Here is a 17,020-nt window from a genome sequence, read left to right as displayed (position 1 = left end):
TGTTAAATCAGAGTTAAATTCCTCTTAAGAAGATAAATGCAATATCTACAGTTTTTAATGGCAAGGGTAAACTGTAAGATATAATCTTAAAAGCCAAGTCCCTGTCCAGATAAGAAGAGACTAATTGTTTCATTGTCCTTTTTTTAAAAATGAGGTGGAGAGAGAGAGGGAAAGTCTATTATTAAATGCAGTGTGCATGATTTGACTTGTTTTCTTCCAATAGAATGACTTTCCTTAATCAGCATAAATGTACACCTGCCTAATTAGAACAAGTTCTAGACTACAGGATAAGGGAGCGTTTCAATTTTAATTTCAGTTAATAATAGTGACAGGTGTTCTTAAAAAGACTCTTCTTCGCTTCTTATTCCTCTATGGCTAGGCTTTTATTGTTCCATACTTCTTTAATTGGCTTTGATTGTGGTGTGTGGTCATTGATATTATTTAGGTTGGTTCTAAAATTATTTCCTTAGAAAAAATGGGCTGCATTTTATGAATGTATGTGTAGTATATGAATGCTTTAAAATATTTTTGTTTGATTAGATTTTACTTAACATTCCAAAAACACTGAGAACCCTTTTCACTGTGACAAAGAAATAAATACAACCATTGCATTCAAGATCTCCATATGTTAACAGTAATAAACTCTTTTGCTCTAAGTACTACAGAAATTCAATCCACAGAGTCTGTGGGGATGATATAGTGCCTCTCACAGAACCTATTACCCACAGAGAAGTATAATGAGCAGAGGAGGTGGTAGAAAGAAAATCTATATAGTAAGAGTAAAATTATGATTAAATTGTTGCCTGTGTCACATCTTATGGTAAGTATATCTCCAATTATTTTCTGGAACAAATTACTTAGGATTCACTCACGTTGAAATTCATGGTACAATTTCAGAACAGGCTTAGAATGTGAAACAAAATGATATTTGGACGTAGAGAAAATAGTGATAGGCATGTTATAAGCAGTTCTGTTCTGTCTCAAGGGGTCTGAAATAGTTGAGGCTGCTCTGAGGGATGCTAGCTCCGTCCTCCTTGCTGAGGAGGGCCTGCACTGACCACCCTTACTGCAGATGTCCACATGAACAAGATAACTAACACTCAGGAAAAAATAAAATTATTTAGATCAACACAGTAAGTCCTGACTTTTAGAGTTCCTGTGTTTCTGAGAACCATTGTTAAGTGAATTGCTGTAAAGGAAAATCCTGAGTGTGCATGATCTGTATCCTAACTAGGAGTGGGCTGATCTCTTTCAATAGACATCAGTTGAGTAAGTGGTTAAGTGGCACAAAATGAAGTTTAGCTCTTTATTAGATAAGTGTTAAAATAGAGTGCTGAAGTAGCAAAAAAGGACTCTACTAAGTTACTCTAAAAACAAGAGTGGTTTTCAACTCCTGTCTTAGGGTTGTCAGTTGTAAAGTTTTCATGATAATTTATTACCAGTAATAACACACCAACGTTTGTGGGGTTTTTTTTTTGTTTGTTTGTTTTTTGTTGTTGTTGTTGTTGTTTTTTGCCAGTCCTGGGGCTTGAACTCAGGGCCTGTGCACTGTCCCTGAGCTGCTTTGGGTCAAGGCTAGCACTCTATCACTTGAGCCACAGCACTACTTCTAGCTTTTTCTATTTATGTGGTATTGAGAACTGAACCCAGGGCTTCATGCATGCTAGGCAAGCACTCTACCACTAAGCCAGATTCCCAAGACTTTAGTTTTTTCTTGAGTGGGAAGATATCATAACTAGGTACTGGCAACTAGTTAAGGCTCCAAATCTATCTTCTATAAAACTTACAGTGAGTCTGGTTCTGGTGGCTCATACCTGTAATCTTAGCTACTCAGGAAGCTGACCTCTGAGGATTGTGGTTTGAGACAATCCCTGCTGGAAAGTCTGTGAAACTCTTATCTCCAATTAACTACCAAAACACCATGGCTCAGCTAAGAGGCAGTGCTCAGGACATGAGTTCAAGCCCCAGTACAGGCAAAAAACAAAACAACAACAACAACAAATAACAAAGAAAAATTTATATTAACTTTTTTCCCCCTAGGGCTGGGAAGGTGGCTCAGGGCCTTGCATGCATGAGGCCCTGGGTTCGATTCCTCAGCACCACATAAGCAGAAAAAGCCAGGAGTGGCGCTGTGGCTCAGGTGGTAGAGTGCTAGCCTTGAGCTGAAGAGCTGAGGGACAGCGCCCAGGCCCAGAGTTCAGGCCCCACGACCGGACCCCCCCCCCCCCAAAAAAAAAAAAAAAAAAAAACAGAAAACTTTTTCCCCCCTGTATTAGGGTTTTGAACTTGGTGCTTGATGCTGCTTAGGCAGGTCTTCTACCACTTGAGCCACATCTCCAGCTGTCTTGCTTTAATATTGCCCAGGGTGGCCTCTGACTTGGATCATCCTACTGACAGCTATCCATCTGGTTTTGAACCTGAAATCATTCCAATCTGTGCCTTCATATAGCTTCAATTACAGTTGCAAGCTACCATGCCAGTCCTATAGTCACTGTTTTTGAGCAAATCTTAATAATGAATATAGCAGCAAGAAGATAACTTTTCCTCTAGTTGATCTTGAAAAGCTTGGTCCTGCTTTGTCATTCATTATGTGTCTCAGAATAAGGAAAGAAGTAATCAAGTAGAAAGGCTTTAGGTAGTGGTGGAATTCCGGCCCCGGCCCCCATCTTCCCCCCTTCCCCACTGGGACCTGCCAAATTACAAGAATACTTTCTAATTGCAAAAACAGTTTGTACAGTTGTTGATTCCTTTATTTAACAAATGCACTCTTGAAGGGTAAGGTGTCAGCAGTGAACAGTCTGTCTTCATTTTGGAGCTTATGGGTTAATAAGAGAAGAGAAAGGATACTAGGACATGCCAGTCAGATGGTAACAAGTACTATGAAGAGCTTGAAATTGTTTGGTCTTTTGTTTTTATAGCCAAAGTAAATTCTGCAATAATTATAAGAATATTTGAATCAAATTTTATGGTTTCCACATCCACTGACATTTGGGCCTTAGCAATCGCAGAGATGGACCACAGGAACACTAGTATATACTTTCACAGGTAGGGAAGCCTGAGGCTCAAAGAACAGAATTTTTAATCTAGATCTTTCCAGGATGCTAGTCTGAATGTATGTATAACAGATCCTGTACTGTTTGATTTATAATACTTGGAATTACCAAAGAAATTTTTTAAATACTAATCTCAAGAAAGCTGTAGAGGACTTGAGCAGATCCATGGAGAATTATGGAAAGACAAGGCTGTATCCGTGATCATTGTGAACATGGACATGGAAATAGCTGGTACAACCCCTTTTTGTGTCCTTGTCAAGAAGAGGATGTGAGCCTGGATACTTTTGGCTCTGCTTCCGTTCATGAACTTCCATTTATTTTTGTCCAGCAATGTATGCTAACAAGACTAACAAACATGTCGTTTCCTTCAGGTCAGGAACAAAGTGACCATTAACAAAAATAAAGCTTCTCAAAAATGCATTGTTTTGAATTTAAAGACTGTTTTCTGAGAAAAGACTATTATTTTGAGATCAGAGGCCCTGGAAACTTTTAACATGTCTTTTTTCCATAAAATAAACTCAGTTGTGTGTGTGTGTGTGTGTGTGTGTGTGTGTGTTGTTGTTGTTGTTGTTGTTGTTGTTTAAGAGATAGGAAAGGCCATGGAGAAACATTATGTACTCCTCTATTCTGCCCTGCCCTCACCACGCTGATGAATCCCATCCAGCCTCTCCACAATCCCTTCTGAATACAAAGGCTTCCTGAACCCCAAAAATATCATTTGACTCCATTAATATGAGGGAGGTGCCAAGAGTAGTCCATTGCATAGAGATAGAGAGGTGAGTGTTGATTGCCAGGCATTGCTAGAAACAGGTAGTCTGAAGAGGTAGTGAGTACACTACCTCTTTAGTTTAGATGATAGAAAATGTCTTGGAAATGGATGATGGAGATGGTTCCACAGTATTGTGAGTATACTTAATGCCCTTAAAATTTTTTAAAGTGATTCATTTCAATACATTTAATAGTAATCCACTGAAGTAAATAAATGAATAAAAGATTTATGTGGAGATAATCCATTCTATTCCTGGACAACTCTTTTGGAAATTTTCTCTGCTTAACTGAATTGGTCCAGGTTTTATGCTCTAGAGCCACAGAAAACAAATCTAACCCTTTCAACTTGATATGACAAAGAAACCCAATTTGTCACTTCCATACTGCCTTTTAAGGATAAATGGCTCTAGTTCCTTCTCTGTCATAATGCTTTTCATTATGTGTTTCTTTACACTTTGTTTGAATCATATCAAAATAAAGTTCATACATAATGAGTGTATGGTATTTTAAATTCCTCTTAATCTGTCGCCTCTTCCTGTCTATTTTTTTGCTTGCTTGCTCCTTCTGTCTCCCTTTTAATTTATTTGTTAAAGAAACTGGGTCATTTGTCCTCTGGGCTTTGGGGACTGGCATCTCTCTGCTCTATAGACTAATATGTCCTTTGTATTTACTGTGCATCCGTAATTAGATGCAGATACCTAGTTTTGTAAATGCTTATAATCCACATATATAACAATTTGTTCTAGACCTCCTATGAGAGTGGAGGGGGTACTATTTTGTCTTTTCCCATCTCAGCCTTTTGTTTAGAAAAGTTGTAAACACTAATGTACGTAATTATAAATTATACAATCATCTTCCAACACAATATTTCAGACAACTGTTGCCTCAGATTTCATAGGGTTGAAAAATTAGCATCACCTAGTAACATGATAGCAGTTGTGAAGTTGTAGTACAACTTACAAGTGTTTGTGATGATAGTGATGAAAACAAACATTCTACACTACCAATTGTGTAAGTAAACCACATGTAATCATATACAGGATAGTACATAACCTGGTAGTAATAAATGATTGCTTCTGACTTATGTATTTACTATTTTTTTTGTGTTACTTAAGACTGGATTACTACTACTTGATATACTGTTTTACACTTGCAGCAGCCTCATATATCTTGTGTTCATCTGACCCTTGATGGTATCAAGAAGAGGCCCCGTCATGTAACTGGCCAGTTCCATCTAGTTTTGTATAAGTATGCTACAATGCTCAAACAGTGTGATCACCAAGGAATTTATTTCTCAGAATATATCCTTGCTCTTCAGCAGTACATGACTCTATAGTAATACAAGCACTATTAAATATTAATTACTGGTGAAAGTATAGGGAAGAGGCACTATCATACTCTGTTGCTATGAGCAAAAATTAGTTAAAGATCTTGACATGTCAGACAGGTGCTGGTGGCTCATGTCTATAATCCTAGTTACTCAGTGAGCTGAGATCTGAGAATCGAGGATCAAAGCTAGCCCAGGCAGAAAAGTCCATGAGAATCCATCTCTACTTAACCAGCGAAAAGCTGGACTGGAGGTGTGAAAAAAAGTTGTAAACATACAGAAAAATGGAAAATTGACCCATTCATATATCTTTTACATATATTCACCAGCCATTCACACTTTTGCACATTTTCATTTTCTTTTTCATAGTGATTCACTTCCATTTGTTTTTTTATTTTTGTTATTTTTAATTTTTTGAATCATTTGAGAGTTACAGATATCGTACTTCTAAATATTTCATGCTTATCTCCTAAGAATAAAGACATTGTTCTACATAAACACAACAACATAGTCACTTGAGAAATTAATATTATATATTATGTATTGACTTGTTTAATGTATTTTCCCTCAATTATCCCAATAACATTATTTATACTTGAGGCATTTTTGTGTGTGTGCATAGTCTAGTGTTGGGGCTTGAACCCAGGGCCTTGAACTATGCTTTTTTTGTTTGTTTGTTTCTAAAGTCTGGAGCTGGAGGAGGAGGAGCTGGTTAACTGGAAGTAAAACTCTTCCTGACTTTCATCCTGCTTGGGCTGGCTCAATCCTCAAATCTCAGCCCCCTGAGTATCTCAGATTGTAGGTTTGAGCCACACGTGCCCTGCTTAAAGCTTTTTTTGGTCGGTCATGGGGGTTGAACTCTGGGCTTGGTCGCTGTCCTTGCACTCTTCAGCTCAAGGTGAGCGCTCTACTGCTTGAGCTACAGCGCCTCTTCTACTTTTCTAGTGGTTTATTGGAGATAAGAGTCCCACGGACTTTCCTGTCCAGGCTGGCTTTGAACCATGATCCTCAGATCTCAGCCTCCTGAGTAGCTAGGATTACAGGTGTGAGCCACTGGCACCCGGCTTAAGGTTCTATTTTTAAAGTCTGGAATCCAACCAAGGATCATGAATTGTATTTAGTTTTTATGCCATTTTATTTACTTAAATTGGTTTTGCCTATATTTAGTTCTGCATGACACTTACAATTTGAAGAGCCCAGTTAAGTTGTTTATATAGGATATTCTTTGATTTGGATTTGCTGGCTCATTTGCTGGCATCTCCAAGAATACCATATAGGAAATTCCAACTCCTTCAAGAGACAGCACTTGGAGGCATTTTTGTACCATGCTGTCCCATATTGGTTAAGATGTGCTCACTAGACGTCTCTATTACAGGGGTATATTTTTCCTAGTGTCATTAATTAGTAACCTAATATTGTATATATCAGCTATCTGTTTAGTAGTCCTTGAAACATACGCCTTTGGTCATGGCAGAAATTGGATGAAGCCGTTATGGGCATGTTAATTACTAAATAGCTTTTGCCCCGATGGGAAGATGATTCTTCACCATTTGTTTTTCTCAAAAGGAGTAGAGGGGAGATAGCAAGGTTAAGAAATGAATCTCCACTTGAACTTGTACAACTTGAGAGAAATTTACAAACCTCTCATTCTCGGTTTCCTTTCTAAATTGGGGAAAACACATACTTGGCAAAACATTACACTGATTCGTTGGGATAGTAGGAGAGGGCTTCTAGCCTCATAGCTGCCTGAGGATTACTGAGTGTGAGTGACAGAGATCTGCTTCCAGAGCAGAGCCTGCTCATGGCTATCTTCAGACCTGTCTGTAATTATTGTCCTTGGAATTAGTTAAAAATCATCAGACATGTTGATGAGAAAATATGATCAACTGGTCAGGTGCCTTTGTAAGACTTCAAAGAAAGGACTTAAGAATTTGGGGACTCAGGGTTCTATTTTCAAATCTCTCAATTATCACTTGTCTACAGTAGATTTGTATGGAATCAAATTGCCATTTACTCAGACTTCTTTCTGAATGCAATCCATTATGCTTTTATTACAAGGGATTATTTTTTGAAAGAACAGTTTATATGTAGTCTGATTGAGAGTAGTGAATCATAATAATTCTGTGACCCATTTACATGCATTACTGTAAAAGTTTCATTTCATACAAGTGACAATTTTTTAAAGTTAATTAGACTCAGCTACACTGAGGTTAGCAAAAAGTGCTTTGAATTATCAATAATTCAGCAGGGCAGACAGTTCTGTATAATGCAGTGGTTTTATAGAGTATTGTGAGATAGTTATCCTTTAAATAAATGGCTGTGAGCATACATCAGCATGGTGGGGTTCACTTGGACATAGTGTGGAAGTGATAGCATCTTGGCTTTCTATTATTGGGCGCAGAGTGTGGGACATCAGTCTTTCTGGCCATGAACTACTAGCAACCTTTGTCCTTTGTGTTACCTTTAGTTAAAAACGAAAATTGAGCATGGATGCTGGCTGATGGCCACATCTCTCTTTCAGCTAAAAATTCATCTGGGAAAGAAAAATGGGACTGGAGATTTGGGTTTGTTTCATTGCATGAATGATATGTGACATTTTGTAAATTATTTATCACCACAAGGATGACGGCAATGGCTTGAACATTGTTCTATCAAATGAAAGCAGGAATCCCATTAGTACAAGGGCTGTGTTTCAGCTACAATCTATCAGGGGAATGTTGTCACTTTAAAACCATATTGTTCTTTTAATTGCTATTTAAAGGAACAAAAGTGTTCCCAAGGTACTGCAGTCGAGCAGTTGCAAGTAATAACTACGGATCCATAATTATGCAGTGCTGATTATGTGGCATTTATAAAAACAGTGGCTGGAGTCAGTGACCAATTTGTTGTAGCTTGTCTTTTTTTGGTGTTTCTAGTACAGAATGTTTTACACTGTGCTTTTTAACAGTGACTAAAAAAATGTATTTGCATTTCTACCCCAGAAAGTAAAGCCTGTGCAGATTAATAGAACAAATTAACCTAAAAATAAGGGCAAGATAATGAGACTCATTGTAAGATATAATTAATAATCACATTAAATAATTTTGTGAATGCTTGGTCATAGACAAATTCTTGATTTTGATGACATGTTGTCACAGAGAACCAAGGCATTTATTGGAGTCAGGATAACCATTTGAAATATTTTAAAGATGAGTTTGATTTAAAAACAAACTAGCATATGCTTCTCATTTAGTTAGCAAAAATATTTGGAGTGCCTGCTTACTATGAACCAGTAATGTACGAGGCATTTGGAATTGGACAGTTGGATAAGTGAGGTTTATTCTGTGTTGATGTATACTTAGAGAATTAGACATAGCAAAATCTTGTTTTTTATTTACACTTAAAGATATTTTCTTAGGGGTTAGAGGTGTGGTTCAAGTGTTAAAGTGCCTGCCAAACAAGCACAAGTGCTAGAGTTCCAAGTCCAGTACAAGAAACAGGGGCTGGGAAGGTGGCTCAGTGGTAGAGCACTTTTGCCTTGCATGCTTGAGGCCCTGGGTTCGATTCCTCAGCACCACATAAGAAAAAGAAAAAAGCTGGAAGTGGCGCTGTGGCTCAAGTGGTAGAGCACTAGCCTTGAGCTGAAGAGCTGAGGAACAGCGCCCAGGCCCAGAATTCAGGCCCCACAACTGGACCCACCCACCCCCCCAAAAAAAAAAGAATACAAATGAACAAAGAAAAACAAAACAAAACAGGAAAGCTTTTTTGTTGTTGTTGGTCGTGGGGCTTGAACTATGGGCCCTGGCGCTGTCCCTCTGCTCTTCAGCTCAAAGCTAGCACTCTAATACTTGAGCTACAGTGCCAACTTTCTTTTTTTCTGAGTGGCTTATTGGAGATAAGACTCTCATGGACTTTTCCTGCCTGGGCTGGCTTTGAACAGTGATCCTCAGATCTCAGCCTCCTGAGTAGCTAGGATTTCAAGCATGAGCCCAGCAGAAACCATTTCTTATGTTGAGCTTTCTTGGCCTGAATATTTTAATTCATCAGATTCAAATATGAGAACAACTTAGTAACATCAGTTGGGTAGCAGATGTTTATGAAGATGTGGCATATTCAGTAAAATTTTAGTTTGTGTACAGTCTTGACTCTTGAAAATAATGTGGCCAGATCTATAGGCACAGTTCAACTGTGGATGGGAATGATAACATTGCTTGGCAAAGGAGACACTAAAATGTATGTAAATCTATACATTGTTAAAAGCAATTTCCATAGTGAGAGTTCAAAGGTGCAAAGGGGCCAGACAAATGTTTTGTTGTTTGTTTGAAAACTTGGGGATGTCAGAGATGGAAGGTTTGTCTTCTTTGTAGGCTATGGTTTTCTTTGAAGAACTGGTGCCGGAAAGCCTTGGTAATGATCTCTTGATCTTTTTAAGTAATCCTACAGAATTTTTGTTGTTGCTTATTTTTTTGTTTAATGTGTCACCTAAAATCATGGTTTATTTTATTTTATGTTTTTGTCAGTTGTGAGGCTTGAACTCTGGGCTTGGGCGCTGCGTCCCAAGTCCCTTGGGCTTGTGTCCCTGCGCTCTTTGCAAGGCAAGCGCTCTACTGTTTGAGCCATAGTGCCACTTTTGGTTTTCTGGTGGTTTATTAAAGATAAGAGTCTCATGGACTTTCCTGCCTGGGCTGGCTTTGAACCATGATCCTCAGATCTCAGCCTCCTGAGTAGCTAGGATTACAGGCGTGAGCCACCAGCACCCAGCCTGAATGTTTATTCTTCAGCTAATACTTCACTAGCAAACACCTTGACGATATTTATGATAAAATGAGTACCTGATTTAGCAGTTTTTCTTTACTCAAGAAGTAGGTACAAAGCTTTTGATTTTAACATTTTATTTTAAATCTTAAAATGGAAGCTAATGATATTTTAAATTTTTAATTTTGTCATAGCCCCGTGCAGATCCCATTCCAATATGTAGCTTCTGTTTGGGGACTAAAGAATCAAATCGTGAAAAGAAACCAGAAGAACTCCTGTCTTGTGCAGATTGTGGCAGTAGTGGTAAGTTACTTTTTTTTGTTTTGTTTTGTTTTGTACAGTGACTTCCCACTATTATAGGTTTTGTATAGTGACTTCCCACTATAATAACTTCCTGCTGTTTATCTCAAAACTACAAGGTATTTTTTATTGAAGCAGTTATTTGGCAATACAGTAGAGTTTTAATGTAAAAAAATAAATGCAGGTAGACAATATAACAGCAGTGGTAGATATTTTATGTTCATAAAATACTAAATATGAGTAGAATTAACCATCAGTTTCATAGTACATTGATAACTCAGTATAGGCACTCCTGTTCTGTAGGTAAATTCAGGGTAGAATTTTTTTTTGTTGTTTTAAGAAATGGCCTTGCTATGTAGCACAGACTGGCCTTGAACTCTCATCCTTTTACTGGGATTATAGGTAGGTACCAACATGCTCAATTGTCTGTCTGTCTGTCCATCTGTTATGGGGTCTTTCTGTGTTACAAAGGCTGAACTCAAATATTTGAATACTTGTATACTTAGAATCATTTTTGTTTTTTATACCATAAAGGCTCAATATAAGAAACACTCTATGTGGAGTTCAATATAAGAAATACTCTATGTGGAGTCTATGTTTTAGATCATGATGCCTACTGACTGGCTAAGTATAGTATTACTGTCCTGCTCTGAGAATCCCCATGGAATCAAAGGTAGGAACCCTGGGCCTTTTGCAAATTTATGGAATCCCAGATGTTCAGCTCAGGGAAGAAAAATACTCCATCTCAATGAAACATGCTGGTTTTATGGAGGCAGGACAGGAAGTCTAAAAATAAGTAGTAACCCACAATAAATCAAGGGCCAGGCATTTGCCTAGATAGGAAGCAAGAACTTATCTCAATTAAAAAAAAATTCTATATAATAGAGATCCAACCCAGGGCTTCACAAATATTAAGATTACACTATCTTGAGCTGCAAGTTAAAAAAAAATTAATCCTTGCATTTGTCTTTAAGCTGTTTTTTATGAATGTTATGTTAAAATTAATAACCAAGGTGTAGGAGCACAACTCACAGGTAAAACGCTTGCCTAGCATGTATAAAGCCTTGGGTTCAATTTGCAGTACTACAAAATAAAGAAAAAATGGAAGGCTAGGAGGAGAGGAAGAAAGAAAAGAAAAACCGTTTTAAACATTGCATACTCTCAGGTAGCCAATCATGAAGTATGGTGGTTAAAAGGAAACTTATGAGTCATCACAGCCATTTCCTCCATCTTGAGTTAGATATTTAACCATTCCAACCCTCAGTTTCCTCATTATGGAATAGTGACAGCACCTACCTCTTGGGTTTTATGGGGAATTGAGTGAGAGAACATGGGTAAATAGCCTAGCACAGAGTCAACAAGAACTACAGTAAGTATACCATAAATGTCAGCCATTGTTGTGATTTGGCATGTTTGGCCTTGATTGCTGCAAATAAGTTAAGATTTTTTTTTTATCACCATTTATGACAGTGGCCTGATAGTTAGATAGTGGAAATATTCCATACTTTGGATTGACAGTATAGTACAATGATTCTTATTTCTGATGTGAAGGCTTAACTTGATAGGCCTTTTGCGGTTCAGTAGCTTTCAAGACTTGAGTAAGAGGGGAGACCCTTTGAAATAAGACATTTAAATCCCTGCTTGGAAAAAATACTTCCTGACGGTCTGTTTGATGGGCTTTCCAGATTCATTAAAATTCTTTTACCTGGCCATGGTATCATGGATAATGACAAAAGGGCATGGAAACATTATCTGTGTATTCAGTTTAATATATTGCAACCCTACAATCTCCCCATGCTTTGCTAATGAGGTAGTGCTTCACTCATCAGTTCTGACTCTAGTTATCTTTTGGGTTTCTCACGAGGCTCATTCAGAATGAATGAATCTTTTTTTTTTTTTTTGTAACTGCCTGATCAATCTAGTCGTTTTTACTTATCTAAAGTTGTGATTTTTAAGGTTGTACTTTCTAAAACACTTTCCACTGTTTCATTTCTTCAGTATCTACTTATCTGGGCACCTAGGCAGATTTACAGGCATACTTAAATGTGGAAAGAAAAGTTCCCTTTATATATTTCCTTACCTCTGGTGATACACTTACTTGAGTGGGTAAGGAATCTGAGATCATTATCTTGTGGATCATAACTTCAAGGCCTCATTCACAGGGTATCAAGGTAATTCTAAACAGGTAGGTCTTAGGCTTTCTGATGTAATCAATCTCCCTTCATCTTTTCCAGATTGAAAACCTGCCAAGGGGAGGTCTGATCTCATTTACACTTTGAGGTCACTGACATTTTGTTCCTCTGAAATTCATGCTTTATAAGGGCTAGACCAAGGATATATAAATGTAGTGTTTTCTTTCATCAAAAATAACCCTCTTGTTTTCTCTTCTAACAAATGGAGAAGACTGACTTGAGGATACTATCTAGAGAGTTTCTGTAGTAGAGTCATATGTGAGCCAGTTTCTTCTATTTTCATGTGAAAAGCCAGAAGCTGTGGAGTCAAGGTAGGGGTCATGGCAGAAATTTAAGCCCTGGGGTCATCCTGTTTCCCTTGATCAACATAGAGAATGTCTAAGAGTGCCTCCCTGGCCTGTACAATGGGATCCTTCTCACATGTCAAAGTTCACGTGATCTTCCTTGAGTGCCCTGTGCCAGCCTGGGTTTGGCTAGTTTAGTAAAGGTGGGGGGAAAAACCTGTTGTTCTTACTCAATAAAATGCTTTCTAAACATTTATTTTATCTGGTAGATCAAAGTAGACTTTGTTCTTTATTTCTCTCTTTTTTTTTTTTTTTGTGGGGTCCGGTCGTGGGGCCTGAACTCTGGGCCTGGGCGCTATCCCTCAGCTCTTCAACTCAAGGCTAGAGCTCTACCACTTAAGCCACAGCGCCACTTCTGGCTTTTTTCTTTTTTTTTGCTTATGTGGTGCTGAGGAATCGAACCCAGGGCCTCATGCATGCAAAGCAAGTGCTCTACCACTGAGCCACCTTCCCAGCCCCCTTTATTTCTCTTTAATGGAAGAGTCCAGATAAAATTACAGATCATTTTAGAAAATGAACTTGGGGGGAATCCTAGTTTAATGTTCTACAGTGACACCTTGGTAATTATTAGGAAAAAAGAAAAGGTCCATATTCTTCAACAGAGCTCTCCACTCAAGATGGGAGCCCTGTTGTCACAGTCCAGTCCATTACTTCTAGTGGAACATATGGATTTTTGGTACTTTGTTTAGCCCTATGGAAATGGCTGTTTACTCAGAAGGATCCATTGGTTCTAGGAGTGAATGAAGACTATAATGATCAAAGGGATCACTAATACAAGATGTTGATGTGAAAAAATACCCAAAGCAATATAAAATGGGAGAAAAAAGGAAATATAGATGCAACCCATAAGGAAGATCATTCTTAAATGTGTTTCCCATATGTTTGCAACTCTTTTTAGTCATCTCTATCTGAAGTACCATTTGTATGATGTCACATTTAAACTGTGCTTAGATTTCATAGACATGAGCAATAAATGTTTCCTTCTGATTGCATCATAAAACCAACATTTCTCTATTTTCAAGATGGTTCAATGCTACAGTTGCTCATAATTTTAACTTTTTTTTTCTTGTTAGAAGTTCTTTTTAAAAACAAGTCATCCACCCCCCACCTTTTCTCTTTTTCTCTTCCTCCTTCCCCTTATGCCTCCATCTCTTGCAAGCCCACAGTTTGCTCTCCCCATAATAAACTCTAAGAAAAAAAAGTCATCCAAGTTTATATGCATTAAAAGTACGAAATGAGATTAATGGTTTAAAGAGCCCTAAATGTGGTGTTTCCAGTCCTGTGTTCCGTTTCACTTCCTGTGCTTGCTGGCTGTGTAACCTGAAGGGTAATGTCTGTGCCCTGCATCCACAGAGCTGGTATGGGCACCCAGTGAAGTAGTCGTAAGCAGATGACAGGTAACTATAAAACATTAGACAACCACGAGGGATGATTGTAGTCACTGATAGGAATGTAGGAACTATCAGATAGTCTTCAGGTCTGTGGAAATGTTGGGGCTGGGAAGTGATTTTACTTGACTTTCATGGATCAGCCTACTTTGAAATTAACACTGTTATATTCTCTTTGCCTCATTAAGACCAAATTATCTTTAATTAGCTTCACATAAGTATTAGATATTATACCAAATGAAATTTTGTGTCTGCTCAGATTGCTGGGTGGTTAAATCTTACTTACAGATGAGTTGTGTGCATGTGTGTTTTCAAATTAGCAAATCTAAGATAAGTGTACAGTTCAAAATTACAGCATCATACTAAGTGGAAGCTCATTGAAACAGGAGGCAGTAAAGGGGCTGGCTGCCGTGATGCAGCTGGGAGAGGGAGGGAAAAAAAAATGCTTGATACACAAAGGAGATAGAGCTTAGAAAGAGTATCAGCTCATCCTTGGGAGTTTTGGAGTCAGTCCTAAGTTCATCTGTATGTTAACCCTGAAAGGCGGGGGGCGGGGCATTCCCAGAGGGAACTGGTAAGGTACAGAATGGATATAATAAAAGAACACTAGTGTTTTAAGGTCATTGTACAGGAATGCCCCAGGGAGTGATTGGTTAGTCATCCAGTTCCACATTGACTGGACATATTAAATCTAAAATTGAGAAGGAGGCCCTTGACCAGAAAGAACCCAGAGAGTAATAAATAGGGATGAGAGGAAAAAGCCCCATCCTCCAGTAGCCCAAAGCAGGATTGACCATTCAAATGATGACAGGAAGCAGAATCTTGCCTGTCATTTCACTAAAATTGCCCTATGTTAGATTTTTTTCATGTTGTAACTAAATACCCAAAGAAACAATTGAGGAAAGATTTCAGTGTGTGGCCTCTGGCACCATGAGCTTGGGGTTTTGAGAATGTGTGGAAAGGAGGTTGTTCACTTCACAGCAAGTGGAAAGCAGAACTGGATGAAGTAATAAGAGACCAAGAGTAACCTTCAATGGCATGGTCCCAGTGCCTGCTTCCTCCTCCCAGGCCCCTACAACACCACCTCCTGAAATAACGTTACCAGCTGGGCACTCAGCATTCAACATAATAACCTGTGGGGGACACTTACTGTTCAAACTATAACATGTGCTTTTCAGGCTTAACAGTGTGACCTCCAAGTAGAAAATTTAAATGGTCTCTATTAAAATTTAATGAGCACCTGTCTGTCCTCTTTGTCACATATAACCTTGTTGAGAAATGGTCTCTTCAGCTTCTTTGATGCCATATTCTGTTTTCTTTCTGACACTTTCCTCTATATCTTTTAACTTCATGTCTTCTAATATTTTCTCTCAAAATATTTTTTAAAGACTTCTGTCTTTGGCCTTGTGTTTCTTACTTTGCCTTATATGCAAATATATACAGATTCACTTGTCCACTTCATAGACACCTCAAAATTATTATCCAGGAAAGATCAGCAGACTTGATTCCCACCCTCCATAAAACAAAACAAAATAAAACAACCACCAAAAAAAAACACTACAGCAGTTAACAACAAATTGGATTTCCTATTTCCTATTGGCCACTCACTCCTCTCTCCTGTTCTCTCATACGAAGGAATTCCCTAGCATATTTTGATTATATATACACACACATGTGCATGTCTCTTAAATTTACCCACACTTTCCAGTAGCCTGACTCAGCTCTGTTATTATAATCTAAATCTAATCCTTACCCCCCCACACCTCTATTTTTTCATCCTATAGCCCAAGTTACCCTTTGAAATTTTAAATCTGATCACAGAATTTTTCTTGGCTACCAATCACTCTTGGGGAGGAGGAAGGGGAGGGAATCCAATTATTTAATATAACTTGAAAGTCATTCTGCATTAGATCCTTAAGTCTCACATCCTTCATAGTCTACACATTAATTATATTGAATGTACTGTATTCTATCCACATGTCACCTTTGCCCAGCTTTTCTGGTCCCATCTCTCCCCATTCATGCTTTGGTGAAGGAGGCATTCTTTTACCCTACTGCTAAGTTCTTTCTCCTCTATCCCTAAACCACTCTGTCATCAGGAATTGTGCTTATTTAAGTTTAAATTTTGGGGGGAGTTGAACCCAGGGCTTGTGTATGTTATGTAGATGCCATACCCCTGAGCAGAATCCCTAGTCATTGGTTGGGACAGGTCTCAAATTTATGACCCTCTTGGCTCTGCCTCCTGAGTACTAATAGTGTATGTGTATGTCATTGTACCTGGTGTGAATGCTAATTCTGGTTAATGCCCATCTTTCCTGCTACACCACATGATCTCATAGGATGGGAACTATGTTTATTTTCTTCTTTTCTGCTTTCCAGTACTTATTAAATAATGGATGGTCAAATAGGTATCTGAGACACCCCATGTTCAGATCCTTATTAGTTTTCTGTTATTGAAGTAACAAATTGCTACACATTTAGTGATTTAAGACAAGTATACACACATGTATTATCTTAAGAGCTAGCTCTAGGATAAAACCCAATATGGGCCTAACCAGATGACAATCATGATGTCTGCAAGTTCCTTCCTGGAGCCTCTAGGAGAGGATCCATGTCCTTGCATATTTGAATTGTTGATAAGATTCAGTTTCTTTTTTTTTAGGATTGAGATCCCCCTTTTCCATTCCCTACTTTCAAAGGCCACTTCCAAGGCCATGGTTTGTGGCTTCTTCTTCCATCTGTAAAGCCTGCAATGGCAAGTAGATACCTTTGCATGCTTCCTCTTTTTTGTTTTTTTGGGGTTTTTTTGTTTTTTGTTTTTTTCCGGTTGGCCCTGGGGCTTGAACTCTGGGCTTGGATGCTATCCCTGTGCTCTTCAGCTCAAGGCGAGCGCTCTACCACTGGAGCCACAGCG

General features: G+C 38.3%; 1 protein-coding gene across 6 annotated transcripts in view; it reads left to right on the top strand.

The window, feature by feature from the left end:
* The window catches only part of Kat6b (lysine acetyltransferase 6B), a 172,920-nt gene that overhangs the window by 101,275 nt on the left and 54,625 nt on the right, over positions 1-17,020 (top strand). For all 6 annotated transcript variants that reach the window (XM_042690157.1, XM_042690159.1, XM_042690158.1 and 3 more), the window contains one exon: positions 10,077-10,185. In XM_042690157.1, coding sequence (XP_042546091.1) covers positions 10,077-10,185 — 109 coding nt within the window. The remainder of the gene's footprint in view (positions 1-10,076; positions 10,186-17,020) is intronic.

Source organism: Dipodomys spectabilis, unplaced genomic scaffold (genome assembly GCF_019054845.1).
Source record: "Dipodomys spectabilis isolate Male_0828 unplaced genomic scaffold, ASM1905484v1 ptg000136l, whole genome shotgun sequence".
In the NCBI taxonomy this organism is placed as follows: domain Eukaryota; kingdom Metazoa; phylum Chordata; class Mammalia; order Rodentia; family Heteromyidae; genus Dipodomys; species Dipodomys spectabilis.
Note: the sequence above shows the minus strand (reverse complement) of the source record. Positions and strands in the feature narration are given on the sequence as shown.